Source organism: Salmo trutta, chromosome 15 (assembly GCF_901001165.1).
Source record: "Salmo trutta chromosome 15, fSalTru1.1, whole genome shotgun sequence".
NCBI classification, from domain to species: Eukaryota; Metazoa; Chordata; class Actinopteri; order Salmoniformes; family Salmonidae; genus Salmo; species Salmo trutta.
This window is the reverse complement of record NC_042971.1, coordinates 55,660,310-55,683,631: the sequence shown is the minus strand read 5'-3', so window position 1 is coordinate 55,683,631 and position 23,322 is coordinate 55,660,310. Positions and strand designations below refer to the sequence as shown.

The 23,322-nt window shown below is 42.5% G+C and overlaps 1 protein-coding gene across 1 annotated transcript in view; it reads left to right on the top strand.

The window, feature by feature from the left end:
• Positions 1–5,888: 5,888 nt before the first annotated feature.
• The window catches only part of LOC115149389 (ADP-ribosylation factor-like protein 15), a 51,431-nt gene continuing 33,997 nt past the window's right edge, over positions 5,889–23,322 (top strand). The window contains exons 1-3 of the mRNA XM_029692215.1: positions 5,889–6,349; positions 18,997–19,141; positions 19,468–19,527. Of these exons, the coding sequence (XP_029548075.1) occupies positions 6,296–6,349; positions 18,997–19,141; positions 19,468–19,527 (259 nt within the window). The 5' untranslated portion in view covers positions 5,889–6,295. The remainder of the gene's footprint in view (positions 6,350–18,996; positions 19,142–19,467; positions 19,528–23,322) is intronic.

Here is a 23,322-nt window from a genome sequence, read left to right as displayed (position 1 = left end):
CCAATTCACACACTTGTCAAGATAACATCCCTGGTCATCCCTACTGCCTCTGATCTGGCGGTCTCACAAAACACAAATTCTTTGTTTGTAAATTACGTCTGAGTTTTTTAGTGTGCCCCTGGCTATCTGTCAAAAAAAGCTTAATTTAAGGAGTTTGAAATGGTTTGTACTTTTGATACTTAAGTACATTTTAGCAATTCCATTTACTTTTTTACCCCATTTTTCTTCCCAATTTCAACATCCAATTGGTAGTTACAGTATTGTCTCATCGCTGCAACTTCCGTACGGAATCGGGAGAGGCGAAGGTCGAGAGCCGTGCGTCCTCTGAAGCACAATCCCGCCAAGCCGCATTGCTTCTTGACACAATGCACGCTTAACCCGGACGCCAGCACCAATGTGTCGGAAGAAACACCGTACACCCGGCGACCGTGTCAGCGCGCATGCGCCTGCCCCACCATAGGAGTCGCTAGTGCGCAATGGAACAAGGACATCCCGGACGGCTAAACCCTCCCTAACCCGGACGACGCTGGGCCAATTGTGCGTCGCCTCATGGGTCTCCCAGTTGCGGCTGGCTGCGACACAGCTCGGTATTGAACCAGGATCTGTAGTAATGTAGTTAGCAGTGCGATGCAGTGCCTTAGACCGCTGCGCCATTCAGGAGGCCCCATTCCATTTATATTAGTATATTTAAAACCAAATATTTGTTAACTTTTACTCAATAAGTATTTTACTTAGTGACTTTCACTTTTACTGAAGTAATTTTCTATTAAGTTACCTTGACTTTTACTCAAGTATGACAATTGAGTACTTTTCCCACCACTGCTGTTAACCACTAGGCTACATTGCACCACTAGACCTAGACTTGCATGTCTCTGCAAATCCCACCACTAGCTCCCTTGGTCGCCAAGGAAAAAGTCCTGTAGTCAGAGAGCCGACCTTCTCTTATGACTATTTGTGATGAAGTCTTCTCCTTGAACCACACCCTCTCCAGGCATACGTGGACTGTTGTAAACAAGCCTGTGTTTTGACTTAAAAAGGGATTGTTTAGGTAACAACTCGAAAAATAGAGGTATCTTGGGTGTTCTCCTTTGTTATTTGATTCGGGGCAATTCCACGGTGACAGAGACTCACAATACATGCCAAGCCATTGATTGCAAAGTTTAACAAACCATACACCTATATGCTGAAGTCTACTTTTAACAATTGCAACTGAATATTTGTACTAAAACACATTTACTTGAGGAGCAGTGCAGATGCAAAGTTTTGTAACAGAATGACAGTAAAAACTTCCGCAGTTGTTTATGTGACCACATTTTCCAAAAACTCTTAAATATCTAGGCTCTTTTGGTTATTGAAGTACAGCAAGTGAAGTGGATCAACTTCCAGTATCAGAATGACAGTAACGGAATAACATCGTAGGTCCTTGATCTTCTGCACTATAGATGTGGTAAAGGAGCCAATTGAATGCATGCTTTCCATTGACCAGATTTTTGCACATTCAACAAACCTGATCTAACAACATGGATATTCATCCAATCCGTCATCATTTTATATATTGTAACAGGCCCACAATGTAGTTACTTTAGTCTGTTTTCGCTGCATAACATGTAGAAGTTGTCCCTTTTTCAGTTTTAGAAGAAGCGACTGCTAAATGCTAACTCCCGATTGTATAAACTGGTAGCATAGCTAGCATACAGAAATTGGTGGTGGTAGCCAAAGTAGTTTTTATTAACAATAATGCAGTTGATTGGTAACGATGACTTCAAAATGTATTGGGGTTGACATCCATACAAACATAATACTCCGATTTTTACCTCAATATAGTGTAAAATACACATATAAACAATAACCTAAATGTAGGCACATTTTGATGGGGGCAATGAGGAGACTTGGTATCATTCCCCACAGTCCTTTCCCCCACGCGTTTCCATGGAAATTCCATTGTTTTTTTTGTTTGTTGGATTGACCTCTTTACCGCCTCTATACAGAAATACATCATTATGAGTGCATTCTCTTAATGGGGATGTATTTTCAATAGGTACAAAAAGGTAGAAAATTGTAATATCCTCCTTTTGAATGTTTAGGTATAATTCTACACACTGGCTATTATTCTAATGATCTCCACCCCAAACAAGACCAAATATGGTTGGTCCAGACCGGACAAAATCTTTACCAATCACAGACGTCTATGTTTTACAGTACAGTACAGCACAGTAAAACACAGTACAGTAGAGTTCAGTAGAGTAAAGTATGAGTTCAGTACAATGGAGTATATTTCAGCACAGTAGATACAAGTAGAGTGTAGTTCAGTAGAATATAGGCCATTATATCATACTGTACTCTAGTCATGTGTGCTCCACTGTACTTTACTGAACTATACTCCATTGTACTCTGTACTGTACTGAACTATACTCCATTGCACCGAACTCTACTTTACTTTGCTCTACTGTACTGTGTTCTACTGCTCCATGCCCCCAGGAGAAGGCTCGGAACAGTGGGGGACGACCGTGCCTCTTCCTCCTACGCACCACGCCATTGGAACTCCCTTCCAGATAATCTCAGGGCTGTTCAGACGGTTGGAGATTTTTAAAGAAGGCCTAAGACCCATCTCTCTCGGCTGGCCTACCTTTCCCACTAGACTTTGATTGTTGCTTTCATTACATGGTTAGATACATGGTTAGATATATATTTATTTATTTATTTCGTTTTTTAACCAATTTTTCTATATTTTATACACTTTGAGATTATTGTAAAATAAAAATCACAATCACCTTTAAATGTTTTTATTTTATAATTATTATTGATATTATAATTTGTCATTGTGGCCAAATCATTTGCAGTCATTGTGTTACAGAGTTTTTTTCACAGCACGTTTTTAATCACTTAATAATTCATAAATTGTTATCAGTAAAAACACTAACTTATTGGACGGTCTTCCTTTCCTTCTACTTCTGTGATCTTTCATAATCCTGATGGAGCGAAATGAGAAAATATCTTAGATATGTGGGTTTTTGGATGCAGAATGACAAGACACTTGTACAGAATATTTTGTAAAAACTTACCAAAGGCTAATAATTTCTGCAAAACAAAATCTAAATGTTGATATTAGTTGGCAGGGGCCTTTATTACATTATTGTTTTGATGTATTTCTAATTCCTTTTTAAGATGTTTTTTTAAGACCCCTTTTCCATCTGTGACATCAGAAATCAAACCCTTTGCTTATCCCATGGTTTTTTTAATGGAAAATGGTTCCCAAAAATATTGACTCTGAGCTTTCATTTGATACCACATTTGATATGCTCCTATGAACTTCACATGTTGGTGCTCATGGGTCCTTTTACATGGAAATGACCTTCTGTAACTTGCAGGGCCATTGAAACTTATTACTGTAACAGACAATGCGGTGATGTGGTATTAGGCCTACACAAGGCTGTTCCCAGATCTGTTTGTGTCACGCTAAACAATGACCACAGGAGTTGGCAAGACGACACAAACAGATCTGGGATCAGGCTAGTGATATTACTCTGAGTCTTCATGGAGAGGAACTGAACCCCACTAGACTACTCGACCAGAGGCAATAAATACTGTAGTTAAATTAAAGATTATCCACTCATTCTCCAGTCAATTTTCCATAGACTGTGTAGAGGAAACACTTTATTGGAGCACTGTAGTGCATCACAGCTGTTTTAATGGGGTAAAAACGGATCCACAGGAGATTTTTAGCTTAGATGGAATCGGTGGACCCGCTGTCCCTAACAGTTGGCACGGAGACGAGAGACCAATGTTTTGTTTAACTGGCAGTTGTGTTTTTTCAGAGAGCTGGGCTTCCTCCGCTATCAGAGGTGGACGACACGGTGCGTGCTGCTTTTGTGTTTATTTTATTCCCATTTTACAACTTCTTTCTTTGCACATCCTCACTCCACTCCTTTCAATTGTTGTATTAGGGACACGGATTCAGTTCTGGGTTTGACCTGACACAGTGTGTGCTATTCAAAAAAAGGCCTTTGAGAATGTTCTGCATTGTTATAATCTGACCTCACCTCGCAGAAGGAACAGATCACCTCCATGAAAGAGGCTGTTGATTACAGCTGTGCTCTTAAAACACAGTGTGCTTTTTATTCTCCGGTGGAAGAAATCATCATCATATTATCGATCCCCTTCATTTTTCTCGTTACGTGACAAACCGGTAGTATCGTTCAGTAGAAGTGCGATTTTTGTCCTGGCAAAGATAGACAACTAACTCTGCCCTTGATTGAGTTCCAAATAACACCATATTCCCAAATAGTGCACTACTATGGGCCCTGGTCAAAAGTAGTGCACTAAATAGGGAATAGTGTGCCGTTTAGGTTGCAGACGCAGCTGGTCAGATGGTGACGTTTGACTCCTGAACAGATTCTAGTGTCCACAGTGACTGAATGACGGAGCAGGGCAATAGGACAAAATATCCACACACAGTTGACGTCATGGCCTCATTTCACGCAGGCCTAGTTTTGTAACACAGATGTTGAAAATGATCAGAGATAGGCCAAACACATAGAGATCACAGCCATATAGCTTATTTAGATTACATTTATGCAGGCTATCTAAATATGGGTCTGGTATCATGTGGGGAATCAGTCACACCTTCATTATCATTTCAATGGCAGTGTTTTCATTTGTTGCCAAAGGCTCTCGGGAAGACATCTGTGTACAGTAGGCTACATTGTCTGTTTACGAAATCTGCCTACTCTTGGATATACTACATCCTGTTTGAGAAGTGAGGTCATTTTGGATCTAGTCTTAATTTCAGCTCTTTCTATGGATGGAATTAAGAACCACAGGTGTAAACCGTTCTGTTCTAGAGTCTCAAAGATTCCACTCTTTCTTTCCTCTCACTCATTAGGAAAATAAGTAACTTCTTTGACTAGTGTGTCTGTAGTCTCCTGGATCTGTCCTCTCTTGCCACTGGGCACAAACTGGTTGAATCGACGACGTCTCAATATAATCGTTCAACATATTGTGACGTGGGATCTATGTGGAAAATACAATGGATGTGAAAAAATTAATCGACGTAGTAAAACTGTTTTGAGGGTAACATTTTACTACAGGATTATGTCATCATGGTAACCAAATTTCAACCGATTTTATACAAGAATTGTCTATGTTAAATTTGTACCTTTAAAACAATGTCAGATCTTCAACGTTATATCTGGGCAGCACCTACTGGAGATTTATCTATATACAACTACCCTTTGGTCTCCCATCCAGGGTTTAACCAAGCCCGATTTAGCTATCATATTGTCACTTTCAAATGTACTATCGTGAGAATGATTGTTGTGAGATCTCCACTTAAAAACGAAATAGATTCACTGTTGCTATCGAAGTCTTTCTAAAGGGTAGGTTTAAAAGTGCAAATGAAATGTGACCATACTTTATCACTCATTTCGTCACGTTGCCCAAGGTCTCAACAAATATTATCCACATTGAAATGGTGTGGTGTACCCAAGTCAGTCTGAGTTAGATATCCTTCTAATACTAATTAAGCTTGGACTCATCCTTTTTTAAATTCACTCAAAGCATCATGGAAAATAGCCAGCCTATATGCCTCCCTTTTGTTGCTAGATTGGCTAGCAGCTAAGATAGTTGTATTGGTGCGAGATGTGGAAACCAGTTTGTAAATTCCCAAGACGAGTGAAAGGCTAGCCCATTGGTTCACATTCGTATGGAAAGGTTTTGAGGATAATGGTGTGAGACAGAGCTTGAGAGGACAGACAGTAAACAGAATTAGCCTACCTTTCAGATCTGCTTCTAATAAACTCTTCTTCAGGGCCTTAGACTTTACCAGCTTACTGCAGCTCAATGGAATCAGGGTTTGGAAGGACGTTTGACGTTTTCGCATGTTGACTGTATTATGAGGACCTTTTTGATCTTCAAACTAGACATCGATGTCTGACAGGGAAATGGAGCAATTGTCTGTGATCCGGTAGTCCAACCCTTTGTAGATCAGACAGCCTAGCAGCGATACTGGCCCTTGCTTACTCTGCTGCACCACCAGTGTCGTAACTGTCGTTTGATCTAAATTAGTGTGAACAGATGTCCTGTCTCTCCTATATTCTCTCTCTAGCCTCTATTTCCCAGATGAAGTTTCTGAGAGCTGCTGATTGGCTTCGTTGGATCATAACTCTGACTAGAGTCCTCTCCCTTTCCTCCTGCTGCTCTGTCGGTCTCTGTTTGGTCTTTCTCTCTGACTGTCCTCTGTCTGTTGCTGTCAGTGACTCGTTGGTTGTTGAGGAAAGCGCGTCTTTAGCTGTGGACAATGTCTGAGTGCTTGCAGCTCACCCTATGCATTTGCAGGATTGCCGCCTATACGGTAAGGACAATAACATGCGTCTTAAACATAATAGCTTTCAATGTATCGTTCTCCTGTCCTGTCTGTTGGTACGTTGATGATTAGTCTCTCCTGTCCTGTCTGTTGGTATGTTGATGATAAGTCTCTCCCGTTCTCCTGTCCTGTCTGTTGGTACGTTGATGATAAGTCTCTCCCGTTCTCATGTCCTGTCTGTTGGTACGTTGATGATAAGTCTCTCCCGTTGTCCTGTCCTGTCTGTTGGTACGTTGATGATAAGTCTCTCCCGTTCTCCTGTCCTGTCTGTTGGTACGTTGATGATAAGTCTCTCCCGTTCTCCTGTCCTGTCTGTTGGTACGTTGATGATAAGTCTCTCCCGTTCTCCTGTCCTGTATGTTGGTACGTTGACGATAAGTCTCATGTCAGTTGATAAGTTAGTGTGATTGGCTTCGTTGGATCATACAGTATATGGCCTCTTTCCTTCTGCCCCACCCTTGACGTGTGTGTTGATTGTATAGGTCTGGGGTACTCAACTCTGACCCCACGAAGTCCGGAGCCTACTGGTTTTCTGTTCTACCTGATCATTAATTGCACACACCTGGTGTCCCAGGTCTAAATCAGTTCCTGATTAGAGGGGAACAATGGAAAAAAATGCAGTGGAACTGGCTTTGAGGTCCAGAGTTGGGTTTGAGGGGTATAGGTGATTATACTTGGCTTATACTGTAACTAGAGAGAGCAGTTTGGGCTGAGGCAGAGACCCACCTCTGCTCCATGGCATCTCATCCTCTGCCTCCAGGCAGGTAGGCAGGATTCCAGAAGGCAACTCGAAACAGGTGTGTCCAGGCATGTTTACCTTCAGGATGGCAGGAATGGCAGGAGTTTGGAATGTTCTGCTCAAGGACATGGGATGCGGAATCTACCTGAGCTCTGACATTCCAGCTGTGCTAGGGAGGAATGTTTTGATCTTAGGAGTCAGGAGACGATGTTTCATTCTACTGCTGGTGATTTGATCAAATCAAATTGTATTAGTTACATGCGCCGAATACAACAGGTGTAGACCTTACAGTGAAATGCTTACTTACGAGCACCTAACCAACAATGCAGTTAAAAAAAAATACGGATAAGAAGTAAAAGTAACAAGTAATTAAAGAGCAGTAGTAAAATAACAATTGCGAGACTATATACAGGGGAGTACCGGTACAGAGTCAATGTGCGGGGGCATCGGTTAGTTGAGGTAATATGTACACTACCTTTCAAAAGTTTGGGGTCACTTAGAAATGTCCTTGTTTTTGAAAGAAAAGCACATTTGTTGTCCTTTAAAATAACATCAAATTTATCAGAAATACAGTGTTAATGTTGTAAATGACTATTGTTGCTGGAAACGGCAGATATCTTTTTAACGGAATATCCTCATAGGCGTATAGAGGCCCGTTATCAGCAACCATCACTCCTGTGTTCCAATGGCACGTTGTGTTAGCTAATCCAAGTTTTATTATTTTAAAAGGCTAATTGATCATTAGAAAACCCTATTGCTTCTTTAATCAGCTCGACAGTTTTCAGCTTAGCTAACATAATTGCAAAAGGGTTTTCTAATGATCAATTAGCCTTTTAAAATAATAAACTTGGATTAGCTAACACAACGTGCCATTGGAACACAGGAGTGATGGCTGCTGATAATGGGCCTATGTAGATATTCCATAAAACATCTGCCGTTTCCAGCTACAATAGTCATTTACAACATTAACAATGTCTACACTGTATTTCTGATCAATTTGATGTTATTTTAATGGACCAAAAATGTGCTTTTCTGTCAAAAACAAGGACATTTCTAAGTGACCCCAAACTTTTGAACGGTAGTGTACATGTACATAGAGTTATTAAAGTGACTATGCATAGATAACAACAGAGAGTAGCAGCGGTGTTGAGGAGGGGGTGGGTAATGCAAATAGTCTGGGTAACCATTTGATTAGCTGTTCAGGAGTCTTACGGCTTGAGGGTAGAAGCTGTTTACAAGACTCTTGGACCTAGACTTGGCGCTCCGGTACCGCTTGCCTTGCAGTAGCAGAGAGAACAGTCTATGACTAGGGTGGCTGGAGTCTTTGACAATTTTTAGGACCTTCCTCTGACCCCGCCTGGTATAGAGGTCCTGGATAGCAGGAAGCTTGGCCCCAGTGATGTACTGGGCCGTACACACTACCCTGTGTAGTGCCTTGTAGTTGGAGGCCGAGCAGTTGCCATACCAGGCAGTGATGCAACCAGTCAAGATGCTCTCGATGGTACAGCTGTAGAACCTTTTGAGGATCTGAAGACCCATGCCAAATCTTTTCAGTCTCCTGAGGGGGAATAGGTTTTGTTGTGCCCTCTTCACGACTGTCTTGGTGTGCTTGGACTATGTTAGTTTGTTGGTGATGTGGACACCAAGGAACTTGAAGCTCTCAACCTGCTCCACTACAGCTCCGTCGATGAGAATGGGGGCGTGCTCGGTCCTCTTTTTCCTGTAGTCCACAATCATCTCCTTTGTCTTGATCACGTTGAGGGAGAGGTTGTTGTCCTGGCACCACACGGCCAGGTCTCTGACCTCCTCCCTATAGGCTGTCTCGTCGTTGTCGGTGATCAGGCCTACCACTGTTGTCATCGGCAAACTTAATGATGGTGTTGGAGTCGTGACTGGCCGTGCAGTCATGAGTGAACAGGGAGTACAGGAGGGGACTGAGCACGTACCCCTGAGGGGCCCCTGTGTTGAGGATCATCGTGGCGGATGTGTTGTTACCTACCCTTACCACCTGGGGGCAGCCTGTCACGAAGTCCAGGATCCAGGAGACAATGCTTCATTCTACTGCTGGTGATTTGGTCTTAGGAGTCAGGAGATGATGCTTCATTCTACTGCTAGTGATTTAATCTTAGATTTGTGTTGGAGGAGCTAGAGTAATATGAGTGTGGTAGTTTGCAGGGCTGGTCTGTTTATGTTCAGTATGAGGTTGCATTGTGACATGAAATCCAACCAACGTCACAGTGTGGAAATATCTTATGTTGTGCTTAGACTGGACTCAGTAGTTATCAGATGTTCCTTGGCCAGTTGACCTATGAGAGATGTCGATCTATCAGCAAGCCATCAGATGGAAATATATCTGTTATTATACTGTTATTACAGTACACTGGCTGCTTAGTTTAGGCTACACTTTTCAGCAGATATGTTTGATTGGTTTTGAATGTGGTTCTGGTTAGCTAGGCCTAGGCTTTGTCATAAATAGGGCCCAGGTTTGTTTGAGTCACCAGGGCTCGTGGCTGTGGGTGTTAATGTCTGTCATTAGAGCTCTTTGGTCTTTAGTTGGCGTACTAATGGTGTTTAAAATAGCGTTGTTCTACCTGTTCTCCTCCTGAGGGGAAATGGGATCACCAGCACTTTGCTATAGAGGTCAGACATTATCTTAATTCAACAGCCTCAGAGATCTGTGCTCAATGAACTGGAACAAACAGAGATAGTGGGCTACTCAGAGACAGGACACATAGGCTACAGTAGACCACTAGGTCTACGATGTAACAACAACATCTCGATACAGCAGAGAATTCAGCAGGGAAAGGCTTATAAACTGTCAGTAGGAGCTTGAAACGGTGGGAAATATTTAAGCCTGTGGTCTCAAATCCCAACCCCTGTTAGGGCCTAGGCTCAGTGGTATGGTCCATCTAGCAACCTACAGTTGGTGGTTCAGTAGAGTGGTGATGTTTGGACTGGGGGAGAATGTTGAATATAGGCTACTGGGCTCCACCCGGCTCAATGCACTTTCTCACTTTGATAAAGCAGGATATGGCAGCCTGGCCAGTCGGTCATTTAATAACCCACAGTTCAGTTGTTCAGCTGAGAATGACCATGCCTAAGGCCTTCTGAGAAACGAGGGCCTTAACATTTTTACATGAACATTTTAGCCATTCAGCAGATACTCTTATCCAGAGCGACTTACAGGAGCAATTAGGGTTAAGTGCCTTTCTCGAGGGCACATTGGCAGATTTTTCCCCAAGTGGGCTCTGGGTTCAAACCAGTGACCATTTGTTTACTGGCCCAACGCCCTTAACCATTAGGCTACGAACCGCCCAAACAGGAGGCAATTGGAGAAAACCGGTGTGGGAACGTGTGAACTTACCGGTTTGGAATGGGCCGATCTGAATGGTCCGTTTTGAGTTAGGGGAAAGAAAGATTGATTGATGTCCGCTTTGTGTTTCTGTGATCTGTGCCACTAACCAGGGTGGAGGTAGCCATGTTTACTGGACTTGTGTGGCTGTGGGAGAGACTTGGGTGGAGGAGGTAGCCTGAATCCCATACTGACTCGTCATAAGGATATTTGAGAATTAATCGAAGGTTAATCCAACCCATGTCGTGAACAGCTTCTGATTTACTCATCTGATGAGCTTCAGATTTAGCTCAAGATTTACCCTCATGAACAGCATTCTGTGTGTTTTGGTCGGAATTTGTATTACGATCATAGATTAGCAGGCACTGAGCCTTCAGCCTTCGCTTAGACAGTCTGAATGCAGGGCCAGAGAGAAAAACACACTGTAGGGTTGCATCCCAAATGGCATCCTATTCCCTATATATAGTGCACTATTTTTGACCCGGGCCACCTAGAGTTCCATTTGGGTCGCACACTAGCTTTCTATGCCAAGCCAAACAGTCGGCCTCAGGGCTGTGGACAGCAGGGGACCACCTCACAGCTTAGCTCTTAGCAGAGTCTGACACTTGTCCTAACCTCCTGAAATATGAAACAAATCCCTCCTGCTATCTGTTGCATTAGCACTCTACCACTGTGTGGAGAGAGAGAGAGAGAGATGACTGAGAGGAGTATTGTGGGCTAATGTCCTCATGTACACTTCTCCATGTCTCTTGGGTGAGATGGCATAGTACTGTACATACCCTACCCCAAGACAATCAGGAAGTATCTCTGAGATATCATCTCTTTCAGGCAGGTGAGAGAGAAAGGCTTCTTTCTCGTAAAGATTCTAAAGGCAATAGATCAATATTGATGATGTGTCCATTGACAGAAGACCAGGGGGATCTAGACCCAGTATAGGTTGAAGTGCTTTATCCATCTCTGGTATGGTTTTCCATGTGTGGTGGATTTGTGTAGTCTTTTTATTGTTTTCAAGCCCAATTGTGCACTTCCTCAGTTTAGTTGTTTGTCCCAATCTTTCTTTTCAACTTCCAATTCACAGTCCCGTGCCTGTTTCCTGTTGTTCCCCCTGTCCTGTCCAGCAGGCCGGGTTCTCTGGCCTTGGCTTGGCACTGCCCACCGTGGTTACCATGGTGACCAGAATAGGGGGTACCTCGGTCACAGTGGGCAACTTCCTGTTGTGATTCTACACCTTTAGCTTTGCATTAGTGGTCCAGTTTGTTCCTGCTTCAGTAGCTAGCCAACACCTCTCTTTGTTCACTCATTGCAGTCTATGGTTCATCGACAAACCAAACAAACTCCATGCTGTATTATGAAGAGTTGTCTGCTACAGCACAGACAGTACGGCGCCAGGCTAGTTCTGATTCAGTGATGGTCTTCCCCCACCTGCAACGTGTGGTGTTTGTTCAGTGGTAAAAATGTAGTGCGTTATTAATGAGGCAAACTGAAACCTTCTTCACCTGCTATCTTTACTATCAACACAAAGCGAACACATCTTTACATGATAAGGAAGTTTATTGGGTAATATATCGGACAAAGGTACAGTATCTTCATCTTCCACATTCAGAGGGTGTGTGGGCGGGTGTAGAAAATGACCCACAGCCACTACAAGAGTGAGGCTAAGTCTGGCTTTGCTGTATTAAAATCAAATCGGATGTTATTTGTCACATGCGCCGAATACAACAGGTGTAGACCTTACTGTGAAATGCTTACGAGCCCTTAACCAACAATGCAGTTTAAGAAATAGAGTTAAGAAAATATTTTCTAAATATAAAATAAAAAGTAACAAAATAAAAGGACAATAACAAGGCTATACAGGGGATACCGGTACCGAGTCAATATGCAGGGGTGCAGATTAGTTGAGGTCATTTATACATGTAGGTAGGGGTGAAGTGACTATGCATAGATGGGTGTAATTTGATTAATTGTTCAGCAGTCTTAGGATCAACCTAACCAGCAAGGTGTCAATATTTAATAACTAAAGAACAAAGTCCATTTCTCACATTGTTTGTCTTGGCATGGCACTGATTTCTTAAGACACTAGCTGCAAATGGGGACATGCAATTGGTAGCATTTCACTTTAGAACTGCAATGTCATTGTTTTTATGAACTAAGTTTAAGAGAAACTTGATTGCATAGGACAAAAAAAACTAAAATAAAACTAACTTTAAAACCCAATGTTAGGCCTAAACAGATTTTATGAGCTAGGTCTGTTTTGATGTTGATTATGAAGTTTCGGAGAGCTCAGTCCCTACCTGCAGTATGGTCGCTGTCTGTCCTCAAGGCAGCGTTTTTCTGTCAGCGAGGAGGTAAAAATGCTTCCTTAACATAGCCTGGTGTCATCTGCTCCGATGACATGGAAGTAATCTCACTCTCCTCCATTTCCTTCTTTCTGGGGGATTTTCAGAGCCAGCTAAGAATAGGCTAGATATGGCTCTCTCATGTCACAGCAAGCAGCCAGCTAAGAATAGGACAGAGACATAGCCGTGGGAGGTAGGGGTGTTGAAGGTGCTGCAGCACCCCCTGACAAATTTAAATGTTTCCAAAATTATATATTTACTCCAGTCTAAACACTGACTGAATTTGGGCAGCACATGCACCAAATATCGAAGAGCTTGTTGTGTTGAGGTCATAGAAATATAATCCATAGAACCCAGCTAACACAACGTTCTGAGAACCATATGTTTTCTTAGTTTGGTGAGATCATTGTTGTCATAGCGTACAACCTTCCCATAAAGTTTCCTACTGGTTTTTATGGTTCTATTTAAAGTAATGTTCTCAAATTGTTCCCAGAACATTAAGAAACAACGTTCTTCTGTTGGAATTTTTGTACTTCAATATAACGCTTTCTACAGGTTTCTTCATGGTTCAATTTAAAGTCCTGTTCTCAGAACATTAAAACTTTCCATAAAAACCACAAAACATTGGTAACATTCAATTAACTTTCTAAGAATGTTATTTTAAAACATATACATTTCATTCTCAGCATCAACAAAACTCTATCGTATATCTTGTTAACTGATCTTAATGAGTGCTTGATTCCTTTGAAATGGGGTCTGTTTGAATAGACTAAAATGAACAGCTTTGTATGCGTTAAAAAAAACATGGCATGCTAGTTTCCTGGTGGCACAGTGGACTAATTCCATTGATAAAGAGCAGAAGACTATAGGTTTGAATCTCACTGACGCCATGCCACAATAAAAAAATAAAAAAATGTGTTTGTATGATTAATACCTAAGCAAATTAATTTCCATGTGTCCTATCTGTGCTTGGAGTTCAAAACAGTTAACCCAAACTAAGTTAGCAGTGTTTATTAAGTCTTATTGAAATGTTCTCAGAACGTTATTTAATTACCCTCAAATAACCTAGAATTTCTGTTGTCAGAACTTTTAATAAAACCTCCCAGGAAAACTTTCAGAGAACCATAGAAAAATCCAAAAAATGTACATTCCCAAAACAGGTTACATGTGCTAGCACATACAAATGTGCTAGCTGTGAAGGTTTTCTGAACCTCACCCTGGTAATATGACTGGTAAACTCATTGGTATGCTCAAAATGTCTCTCAGTCCTGACTTGAATAGACTACCACAGAACGAGTCATATTACCCATAAAACCTAGCTATCAAACAGGACATTTTTATTTTTCCCATAGGGGATTTTAGAAACACTTACAATAAGGGCTGTGTTTCGTGTAGGCTTTTGATAATCGTGTAAATCTCTAGGACGGGGACTTTTATCAATATATTTGCCTGTATTTACCCCCCAAAAATGAAATGCTAATTAACTGCTAATCATAAAGAACTACAAATGCCATGATGGTCTGGATGAGACTGCCAAATCGAGGCAAAGGTAAGAATCTCTGGATTAACTATCTGTTAGTTAAATGTATACTGAACAAAAATATAAACGCAATAAGCAACAATTTCATTTTACTGAGTTACAGTTCATATGAGGAAATCAGTCAATTGAAATAAATTCATTAGGCCCTAATCTATGGATTTCACATGACTGGGAAAACATATATGCATCTGTTAGTCACAGATACCTTTAAAAAATGGGGCTCACAATGGGCCTCAGGATCTAAACAGATTTCTGTTCACAACGTTGACATCAGCAAACCGCTCGCCCACACAACGCCATACACGTGGTCTGCGGTTGTGAGGCTGGTTGGACATACTGCCAAGTTCTCTAAAATAACGTTGGCTTATGGTAGAGAAATGAACATTCCTGCAGTCAGCATGCCAATTGCACACTGTTGTTGTGAGAGAACTGCACATTTTGGAGTGGCCTTTTATTGTCCCCAGCACAAGGTGCACCTTTGTAATCATGCTGTTTAATCAGCTTCTTGATTTGCCACACCTTTCAAGTGGATGGATTATCTTGGCAAAGGATGTGTTGTTGTATGTGTCGAACTGCTTTGCTTTATCTTGGCCAGGTCGCAGTTGTAAATGAGAACTTGTTCTCAACTAGCCTACCTGGTTAAATAAAGATAAAATAAAAAGGAGAAACGCTCACTAACAGGGATGTAAACAAATACAGTACCAGTCAAAAGTTTGGACACACCTACTCATTCCAGGGTTTTTCTTTATTTTTACTATGTTCTACATTGTAAAATAATAGTGAAGACATTAAAACTATGAAATAACACATGGAATCATGTATTAACCAAAAAAGTGATAAACAAATCAAAATATTTTTTAGATTTGAGATTCTTCAAAGTAGCCACCCTTTGCCTTGATGACAGCTTTGCACACTTTTGGCATTCTCTCAACCAGCTTCCAGAGGTAGTCACCTCTCAATTAACAGGTGTGCCTTGTTAAACATTCATTTGTGGAATTTCTTTCCTTAATGCGTTTGAGCCAATCAGTTGTGTTGTGACAAGGTAGGGTTGGTATACAGAAGATAGCCCTATTTCTTAAAAGACCAAGTCCATATTATGGCAAGAACAGCTCAAATAACCAAAGATAAATGACAGTCCATTACTTTAAGACATGAAGGTTAATCTGGAACATTTTAAGAACTTTGAACGTTTCTTCAAGCGCAGTCGCAAAAATCATCAAGCGCAATGATGAAACTGGCTCTCATGACGACCACCACAGGAAAGGAAGACCCAGAGTTACCTCTACTGCAGAGGATAAGTTCATTAGTTACCAGCCCCAGAAATTGCAGCCCAAATAAACGCTTCACAGAGTTCAAGTAACAAACACATCTCAACATCAACTGTTCAGAGGAGACTGTGTGAATCAGGCCTTCATGGCCAAATAGCTTCAAAGAAACCACTACTAAAGTACACCAATAATAAGAAGAGACTTGCTTGGGACAGGAAACACAAGCGATGGACATTAGACCGGTGAAAATCTGTCCTTAGGTCTGAGTCCAAATTTGAGATTTTTGATTCCGACCGCTGTGTCTTTTTGAGACGCAGAGTAGGTGAACGGATGATCTCCGCATGTGTGGTTCCACCATGAAGCATGGCGGAGGAGGTGTCATGGTGTGGGTGTGCTTTGCTGGTGACACTGTCTGTGATTTATTTTGAATTCTTCAGAATTCAGCATTCTGCAGCAATACGCCATCCCATCTGGTTTGAGCTTAGTGGTACTATAATTTATTTTTCAACAGGACAATGACCCATCACACCTCCAGGCTGTGTAAGGGCTATTTGACCAAGAAGGAGAGTGATGGAGAGCTGCATCAGATTACCTGGCCTCCACAATCCCCCGACCTCAACCCAATTGAAATGGTTTGGGATGAGTTGGACCGCAGAGTGAAGGAAAAGCAGCCAACAGGGTCTCATTAGATCCACTTCTGCACTTCCGTGCTCAGCATATGTGGGAACTCCTTCAAGACTGTTTTAAAAGCATTCCTCATGAAGCTGTTTGAGAGAATGCCAAGATTGTGCAAAGCTGTCATCAAGGCAAAGGATGGCTACTTTGAGGAGTCTAAAATATATTTTGATTTAACTCTTATTTGGTTACTACATGATTTCATATGTGTTATTTCATAGTTTTGATGTCTTCACTATTCTACAATGTAGAAAATCGTAAAAATAAAGAAAAACAGGTGTGTCCAAACCTTTGACTGGTACTGTATGTGCACAAAATTTTAGAGAAATAAGCTTTTTGTGCATATATACATTTCTGGGATCTTGTATTTCAGCTCCTGAAACATGGGACCAACACTTTACACGTGGGTGTGTCTTGTTGCTCCTAACCATCTATTATAGCAAGGCTGCAGTAGGGGTCTGCAAGGACTCCCTCAGATAGGAGTCATGGCTGTTGATCGACTGGTACAAGCTGTTGGTCATGCTCCTAACCCCCGACTCTCGCTCTCTCCATGAGTTCCTAAATACAAACATCGTCAACTTGTCTATTTTTTCGTGGACTTGCCAGTCTGGTATAGGGCTAGTGGAGCTTGGTCATCTAATCTTGTAGGCTATTGAAATTCTCAGTCAGGGAAAGGGAAAAAATTGACATGGTCAGTAGTGAAGGAACTTGCTGGCACATGTCACCTGGTGGTGGAGTTGAAATAATGAACAGATTCACAAGATGGACATTTTAACTAATTCCGGGTAGTTGAGGATCAGAATTTGTCTAGTTTTGAATGTTTTATTTTATTTGTTCTGAAAACGGTAGTATTGTCAACCATAATCTTGTGTCTGCTTGTAACTACTTGATTTAGTCCTATGTCATGAGAGCTGAGCAGCCTGCCATCTTATTTAGAGCTACTTTATAAACATGTAATATTTAAGAGATTATGTGCCAGACTGGTCCTGCCATCACCCATCTCATAATAGTGATGTGAGAAAAAGCACTATACACTGAGTATACTAAATATTAGGAACAGCTTCCTAATATTAAGAATTCAAAATAATTAAAACAGCAGTGTTGCAGTTCTTGACACAAACCGGTGCACCTGGCACCTACCAGACCCCATTCACAGGCACTTCAATCTTCTGTCTTGCCCATTCACCCTCTGAATGGCACACGTGCACAATCCGTCTCAAGGCTTAAAAATCCTTCTATAACCTGTCTCCTCCCCTTCATCTACGCTGATTGAAGTGGATTTAAGGTGACATCAATAAGGGATCATAGTGTTCACCTGGTCAGTCTATGTCATGGAAAGACCAGGTGTTCCTAATGTTTTGTATACTCAGTGTATGCTGCCACAGTGCCTATCATCACCACCAGAGAGCAGTCTCTTCCCATGTAATGGTGTAGTAGTCAATGGGTGGAGTACACTGTCCCTGAGCCTGTGCTGTTATCATTCGTAGCCTGAGAATGGTATACCGATGTCGACTTTCTAAATCTCAACCTGACCTACCTTTTTTTGTCTGTTCCTGTGTATGTAATGTTAAGATCAATTTGTTTAAGCTGCTATTTCAGACACTGCTAGGCTACACACACAGGTCTGTAATTGGTACCAATGAGGAACATGTTTATCCCGTGCAACACCTGTGCAACATGAAAGGCTTGTCTTGTCTTCTCACCTTCCGCAAGGGGAGATCAGTGGGCTATTGTTTATATAGAGCAGCGCATGGTACTGGTTCGAACTGAGCTTACAGTTTTACATGTGATGTTTATTCTATGAGCAGCAGACTCTGCTTAGCTGACCAGACCCATGTAATTTCCTTTATCAGCACCCAGATAGCGGTGAGGAACCTGGGATCTGCTTCTACTAAATGGACCAGAGAACGGGTGCACATTGCTTGTTGTGTAGAAACATGACATAACCACCATGGGGCCCTTACTGTGTGTGAGACCGGGTGTGTGAGACCGGGTGTGTGACCGGGTGTGTGAGACCGGGTGTGTGAGACCGGGGGTGTGAGACCGGGGGTGTGAGACCGGGTGTGTGAGACCGGGTGTGTGAGACCATGACCAGCTTCCCTGGTTTCTTTTTCAATAGGAGGCCCCTATTGAGGTTTCTTTGATCTTCCATGTTGACGGAGCAACAGTCCCTCAATGACTTGGACCATGTTGCATAACACATCTGGAGGTTCACGTTCACTCACAACATCCTGTACTAATACTATGGTACCTCAATGCATCCTCTCTTAGCACACTGGCTATATAAGTTCAAAGACGTGTGGTGTGTCACAGGATTGCGTGTGTCACAGGATTGCGTGTGTCACAGGATTGAAATGAAAGCGAAGAGGAGAGGTTTTTTTTCTTCTTTTTTCTCTCCTCTCCAGATCTTACATGATCTTTGGCTGGAAACAGATGGCGTTAACAGATGTGATCCTGCCCGACGTCTCCCGAGTGGCGAGTGGCGTACTCGGTGGCAGAACAGACGTCAGTAGTGTCACAGAGTAGATCAGTGGGTGTAGAATCCAAACACGAAAACACAGATACCACAGATACTCTAGCTCTGCTCTAGCTCTGGCCATCAGACCTGTTATTACTCTAACTCTCCACCCCATCTTCCCTATCCTTTTATCTCTCTTTCCCACTCTCTCTTTCACTCTGTGTCCCTCTACTCTTCTCTTCATCCGTCTCTCCCTTCTACCTCCAGTGTTTCAGGACACTGTGCTGTAAAGGACCGCCCTCTCCCAGACCAGAGTATGACCTGGTGTGTATTGGACTCACAGGCTCGGGGAAGACCAGTCTACTGTCCAGACTCTGCAGTGAAGCCACAGACAACATCGGGCCAACTACGGGTGAGACTCGCTTTACCAGAAGAAATCACTTTTCAAGTCCAAATGCTCTTTACACAGTTAGGCCTATATCACTTTTTTTTTTTTTTTGCAGTACAGCGTTCAAGTATACCATGCACTGCAACATTTAAGCTTCAGTAGTTAAGTGGTGAGCATTCAGACATCTTCCCTACCTGCTGAAAGAACAGGATTATAAGCCTTTCACAACACATACATGTGCTTTAGGCCTACATGTGTTGAAGACGTGCTGAATACCTTTCTCTTGCCTCTTATTAAGCTAGGTCTGCCATATATCTGTGTGAAGCTTTACATGTCATTCTGTTTTCTAGGTTTTAGCATCAAAGCTGTTCCATTCCAGAATGCCATTCTAAACGTGAAGGAACTTGGAGGTAATTCCTTCACCTATTTTCGTTCATGATGGAAACACATTGTTCAAGTTGTTGGGGTACTCAAGTTTTCTTGTTCAGTGGGCAAAAACGATTTTGAAAAGTAATGGGTCGTATTGTTGGACAAGTATAGATGGGACTTCCTCCATTTCAAAAAGTTTTCTCCCATTCCGTGCTACCTGAACATAACCCTGGCTATACACACTCCAGCAATATCAGAATATCCCCATATACAGTTGAAGTGGGAAATTTGCATACACCTTAGCCAAATACATTTAAACTCAGATTTTTACAATTCCTGACATTTAATCCTAGTAAAACTTCCCTGTCTTAGGTCAGTTATGATCACCACTTTATTTTAAGAATGTGAAATGTCAGAATAATAGTAGAGTGATTTATTTCAGCTTTTATTTCTTTCATCACATTCCCAGTGGGTCAGAAGTTTACATACATACACTCAATTTGTATTTGGTAGCATTGCCTTTAAATTGTTTAACTTGGGTCAAATGTTTCAGGTAGCCTTCCACAAGCTTCCCACAATAAGTTGGGTGAATTTTGGCCCATTCCTCCTGGCAGAGTGTAACTGAGTCAGGTTTGTAGGCCTCCTTGCTCGCACACGCTTTTTCAGTACTGCCCACACATTTTCTATAGGATTGAGGTCAGGGCTTTGTGATGGCCACTCCAATACCTTCACTTTGTTGTCCTTAAGCCATTTTGCCACAACTTTGGAAGTATGCTTGGGGTCATTGTCCATTTGGAAGACCCATTTGCGACCAAGCTTTAACTTCCTGACTGATGTCTTGAGATGTTGCTTCAATATATCCACATCATTTTCCTGCCTCATGATGCCATCTATTTTGTGAAGTGCACCAGTCCCTCCTGCAGCAAAGCACCCCCACAACATGATGCTGCCATCCCCGTGCTTCACGGTTGGGATGGTGTTCTTCGGCTTGCAAGCCTCCCCCTTTTTCCTCCAAGCATAACGATGGTCATTATGGCCAACAGTTCTATTTTTGTTTCATCAGACCAGAGGACATTTCTCCAAAAAGTACGATCTTTGTCCCCATGTGCAGTTGCAAACCGTAGTCTGGCTTTTTTTTTCTTTTTTAAATTTTTACCCCTTTTTTTTCTCCCCAATTTCGTGGTATCCAATTAGTAGTAGTTACAGTCTTGTCTCATCGCTGCAACTCCCGTACGGACTCGGGAGAGGCGAAGGTCGAGAGCCATGCGTCCTCCGAAACACAACCCAACCTAGCCGCACTGCTTCTTGACACAACGCACATCCAACCCGGAAGCCAGCCGCACCAATGTGTCGGAGGAAACACCGTACCCCTGGCGACCTGGTCAGCGTGCACTGCGCCCGGCAGCTGTTTAAAAGCACAGTCAATTTAGTGTATGTAAACTTCTGACCCACTGGAATTGTGATGCAGTGAATTATAAGTGAAATAATCTGTCTGTAAACAATTTTTGGAAAAATTACTTGTGTCATGCACAAAGTAGATGTCCTAACCGACTTGCCAAAACTATAGTTTGTTAACAAGAAATTTGTGGAGTGGTTGAAAAACAAGTTTTAATGACTCCAACCTAAGTGTATGTAAACTTCCAACTTCAACTGTATACGAACCCCCAAGGCATCTAAAACAATGTTAATACATTTTTCCTTGGCTAGCTGAATGTTAGAGTCCCCTAAGATAGTAAATATTATCGAGACCTTGAATGACACACATCCTGCATAGAGATGAGTCATCGTTATCTCTCCACTTTGATGCAGAAAGCAACGTGTCGGATAGACACGACACACAAATGAAGTAGCTAACACGTTCACTCAAATGTCACTCGCCCGCTGGGTGTGCAACTGTGTGGGTCAGAGAGGCAGTAATGTGTAAGTCCTTTCTGTGTTTGTATGTGTGTGTGGGGAGTGGGCCACATGACATCATTGGTGTGGACAGGGACTCTCCCTTAGTTCCAGACAGGGTTCCCCTAGCTGCTGTTCTGAATCCACGTCCCAAATACCACCCTATTCCCTATATTTAGAGCCGTACTTTTGACCAGGTAGAAAGTCGTGTATTTTATTTAACCTTTATTTAACTAGGCAAGTCAGTTAAGAACAAATTTACAATGATGGCCTACCCCGGCCAAACCCGGATGACGCTGGACCAAATGTGCGCCGCCCTATGGGACTCCCAATCACGGCCGGATGTGATACAGCCTAAATTGGGAATAGGGTGCCAATTTAGAAGCTACCTGAGGCTGGGAACATTCAGCCTCTCGTCCGTCAGTTAAGAGCTGGAGACCGACAGCCCAAAAAGGACTGTTACCTACATGGTGCAGGTAGTAACAGTCCATCAAGGTAACAGTCCATAAATTTGGAAAAAACGATCAAAGTCGCACACTCTGTAATCAGTGTATTTGGCCTACTCCAAATCATTTTTTCTGTAGGGACCAAACCGATGTTTTGAAGAAGGCATGTGCTGAAATGTTAAGGAAAAGACCCACCATAATGAATGTCTGCCGGACGATGTTGTCAGAGGCGGATGTGGTCGATAGGATGGTCACCTGCTGCTTTAAACTGTTCGCCGGGGGGTCTGTTTTGTCTTTTAGTTCCTTATATCGGGGAGGGGGTTCTGTTTTGTCTTTTAGTTCCTTATATCGGGGAGGGGGGTCTGTTTTGTCTTTTAGTTCCGTATATCGGGGAGGGGGGTCTGTTTTGTCTTTTAGTTCCTTATATCGGGGAGGGGGGTCTGTTTTGTCTTTTAGTTCCGTATATCGGGGAGGGGGTTCTGTTGTGTCTTTTAGTTCCGTATATCGGGGAGGGGGGTCTGTTGTGTCTTTTAGTTCCGTATATCGGGGAGGGGGTTCTGTTTTGTCTTTTAGTTCCGTATATCGGGGAGGGGGCTCTGTTTTGTCTTTTAGTTCCTTATATCGGGGAGGGGGATCTGTTTTGTCTTTTAGTTCCTTATATCGGGGAGGGGGTTCTGTTTTGTCTTTTAGTTCCGTATATCGGGGAGGGGGGGTCTGTTTTGTCTTTTAGTTCCTTATATCGGGGAGGGGGTTCTGTTTTGTCTTTTAGTTCTGTATATCGGGGAGGGGGGGGTCTGTTTTGTCTTTTAGTTCCGTATATCGGGGAGGGGGGTCTGTTTTGTCTTTTAGTTCCGTATATCGGGGAGGGGGGGTCTGTTTTGTCTTTTAGTTCCGTATATCGGGGAGGGGGCTCTGTTTTGTCTTTTAGTTCCGTATATCGGGGAGGGGGGTTCTGTTTTGTCTTTTAGTTCCGTATATGGGGGGGGGGCTGTTTTGTCTTTTAGTTCCGTCACTAAATAATGAATCATTTGGTGTCTCTGGGAGTTAGGGAGACAGGACTGTGTTGTTTGAATCTGATATGGGAGATGTTTGCAGGTCACCAGGTCATGCAGCACTGGTACTGTTTCTGTTTGGCTCTCTGTCTTTATCTCCCTGACAGTAGTCGTGTCTGTCTGCTAGGGATTGTAGTGTTTTTGGTATGTCTGCCCTCTGGCTGAAATGTTTTTGGTTGGTCTCTGAGATGTTTTCAGTCTGTTCGTGGCTTTAGGAGAGATGATATGGGAGTTCAAAGCAGAGGGATTCCTCACAGCCTGTTTCCCGTCAGTGGGATGATGACATCATGCTGTGTGTGTGATCTGTCAGTCTGTGGCTGTTTCTCTATTTAATATTTGCTCAATTCCACACATCATCTCTCCACACACACCTCTTTCCCCAAAAGAAGATTTGAGGGGGGGACCTTCTCCAATACAGTTGAGAAGGAGTTGAGTAAACAGGATG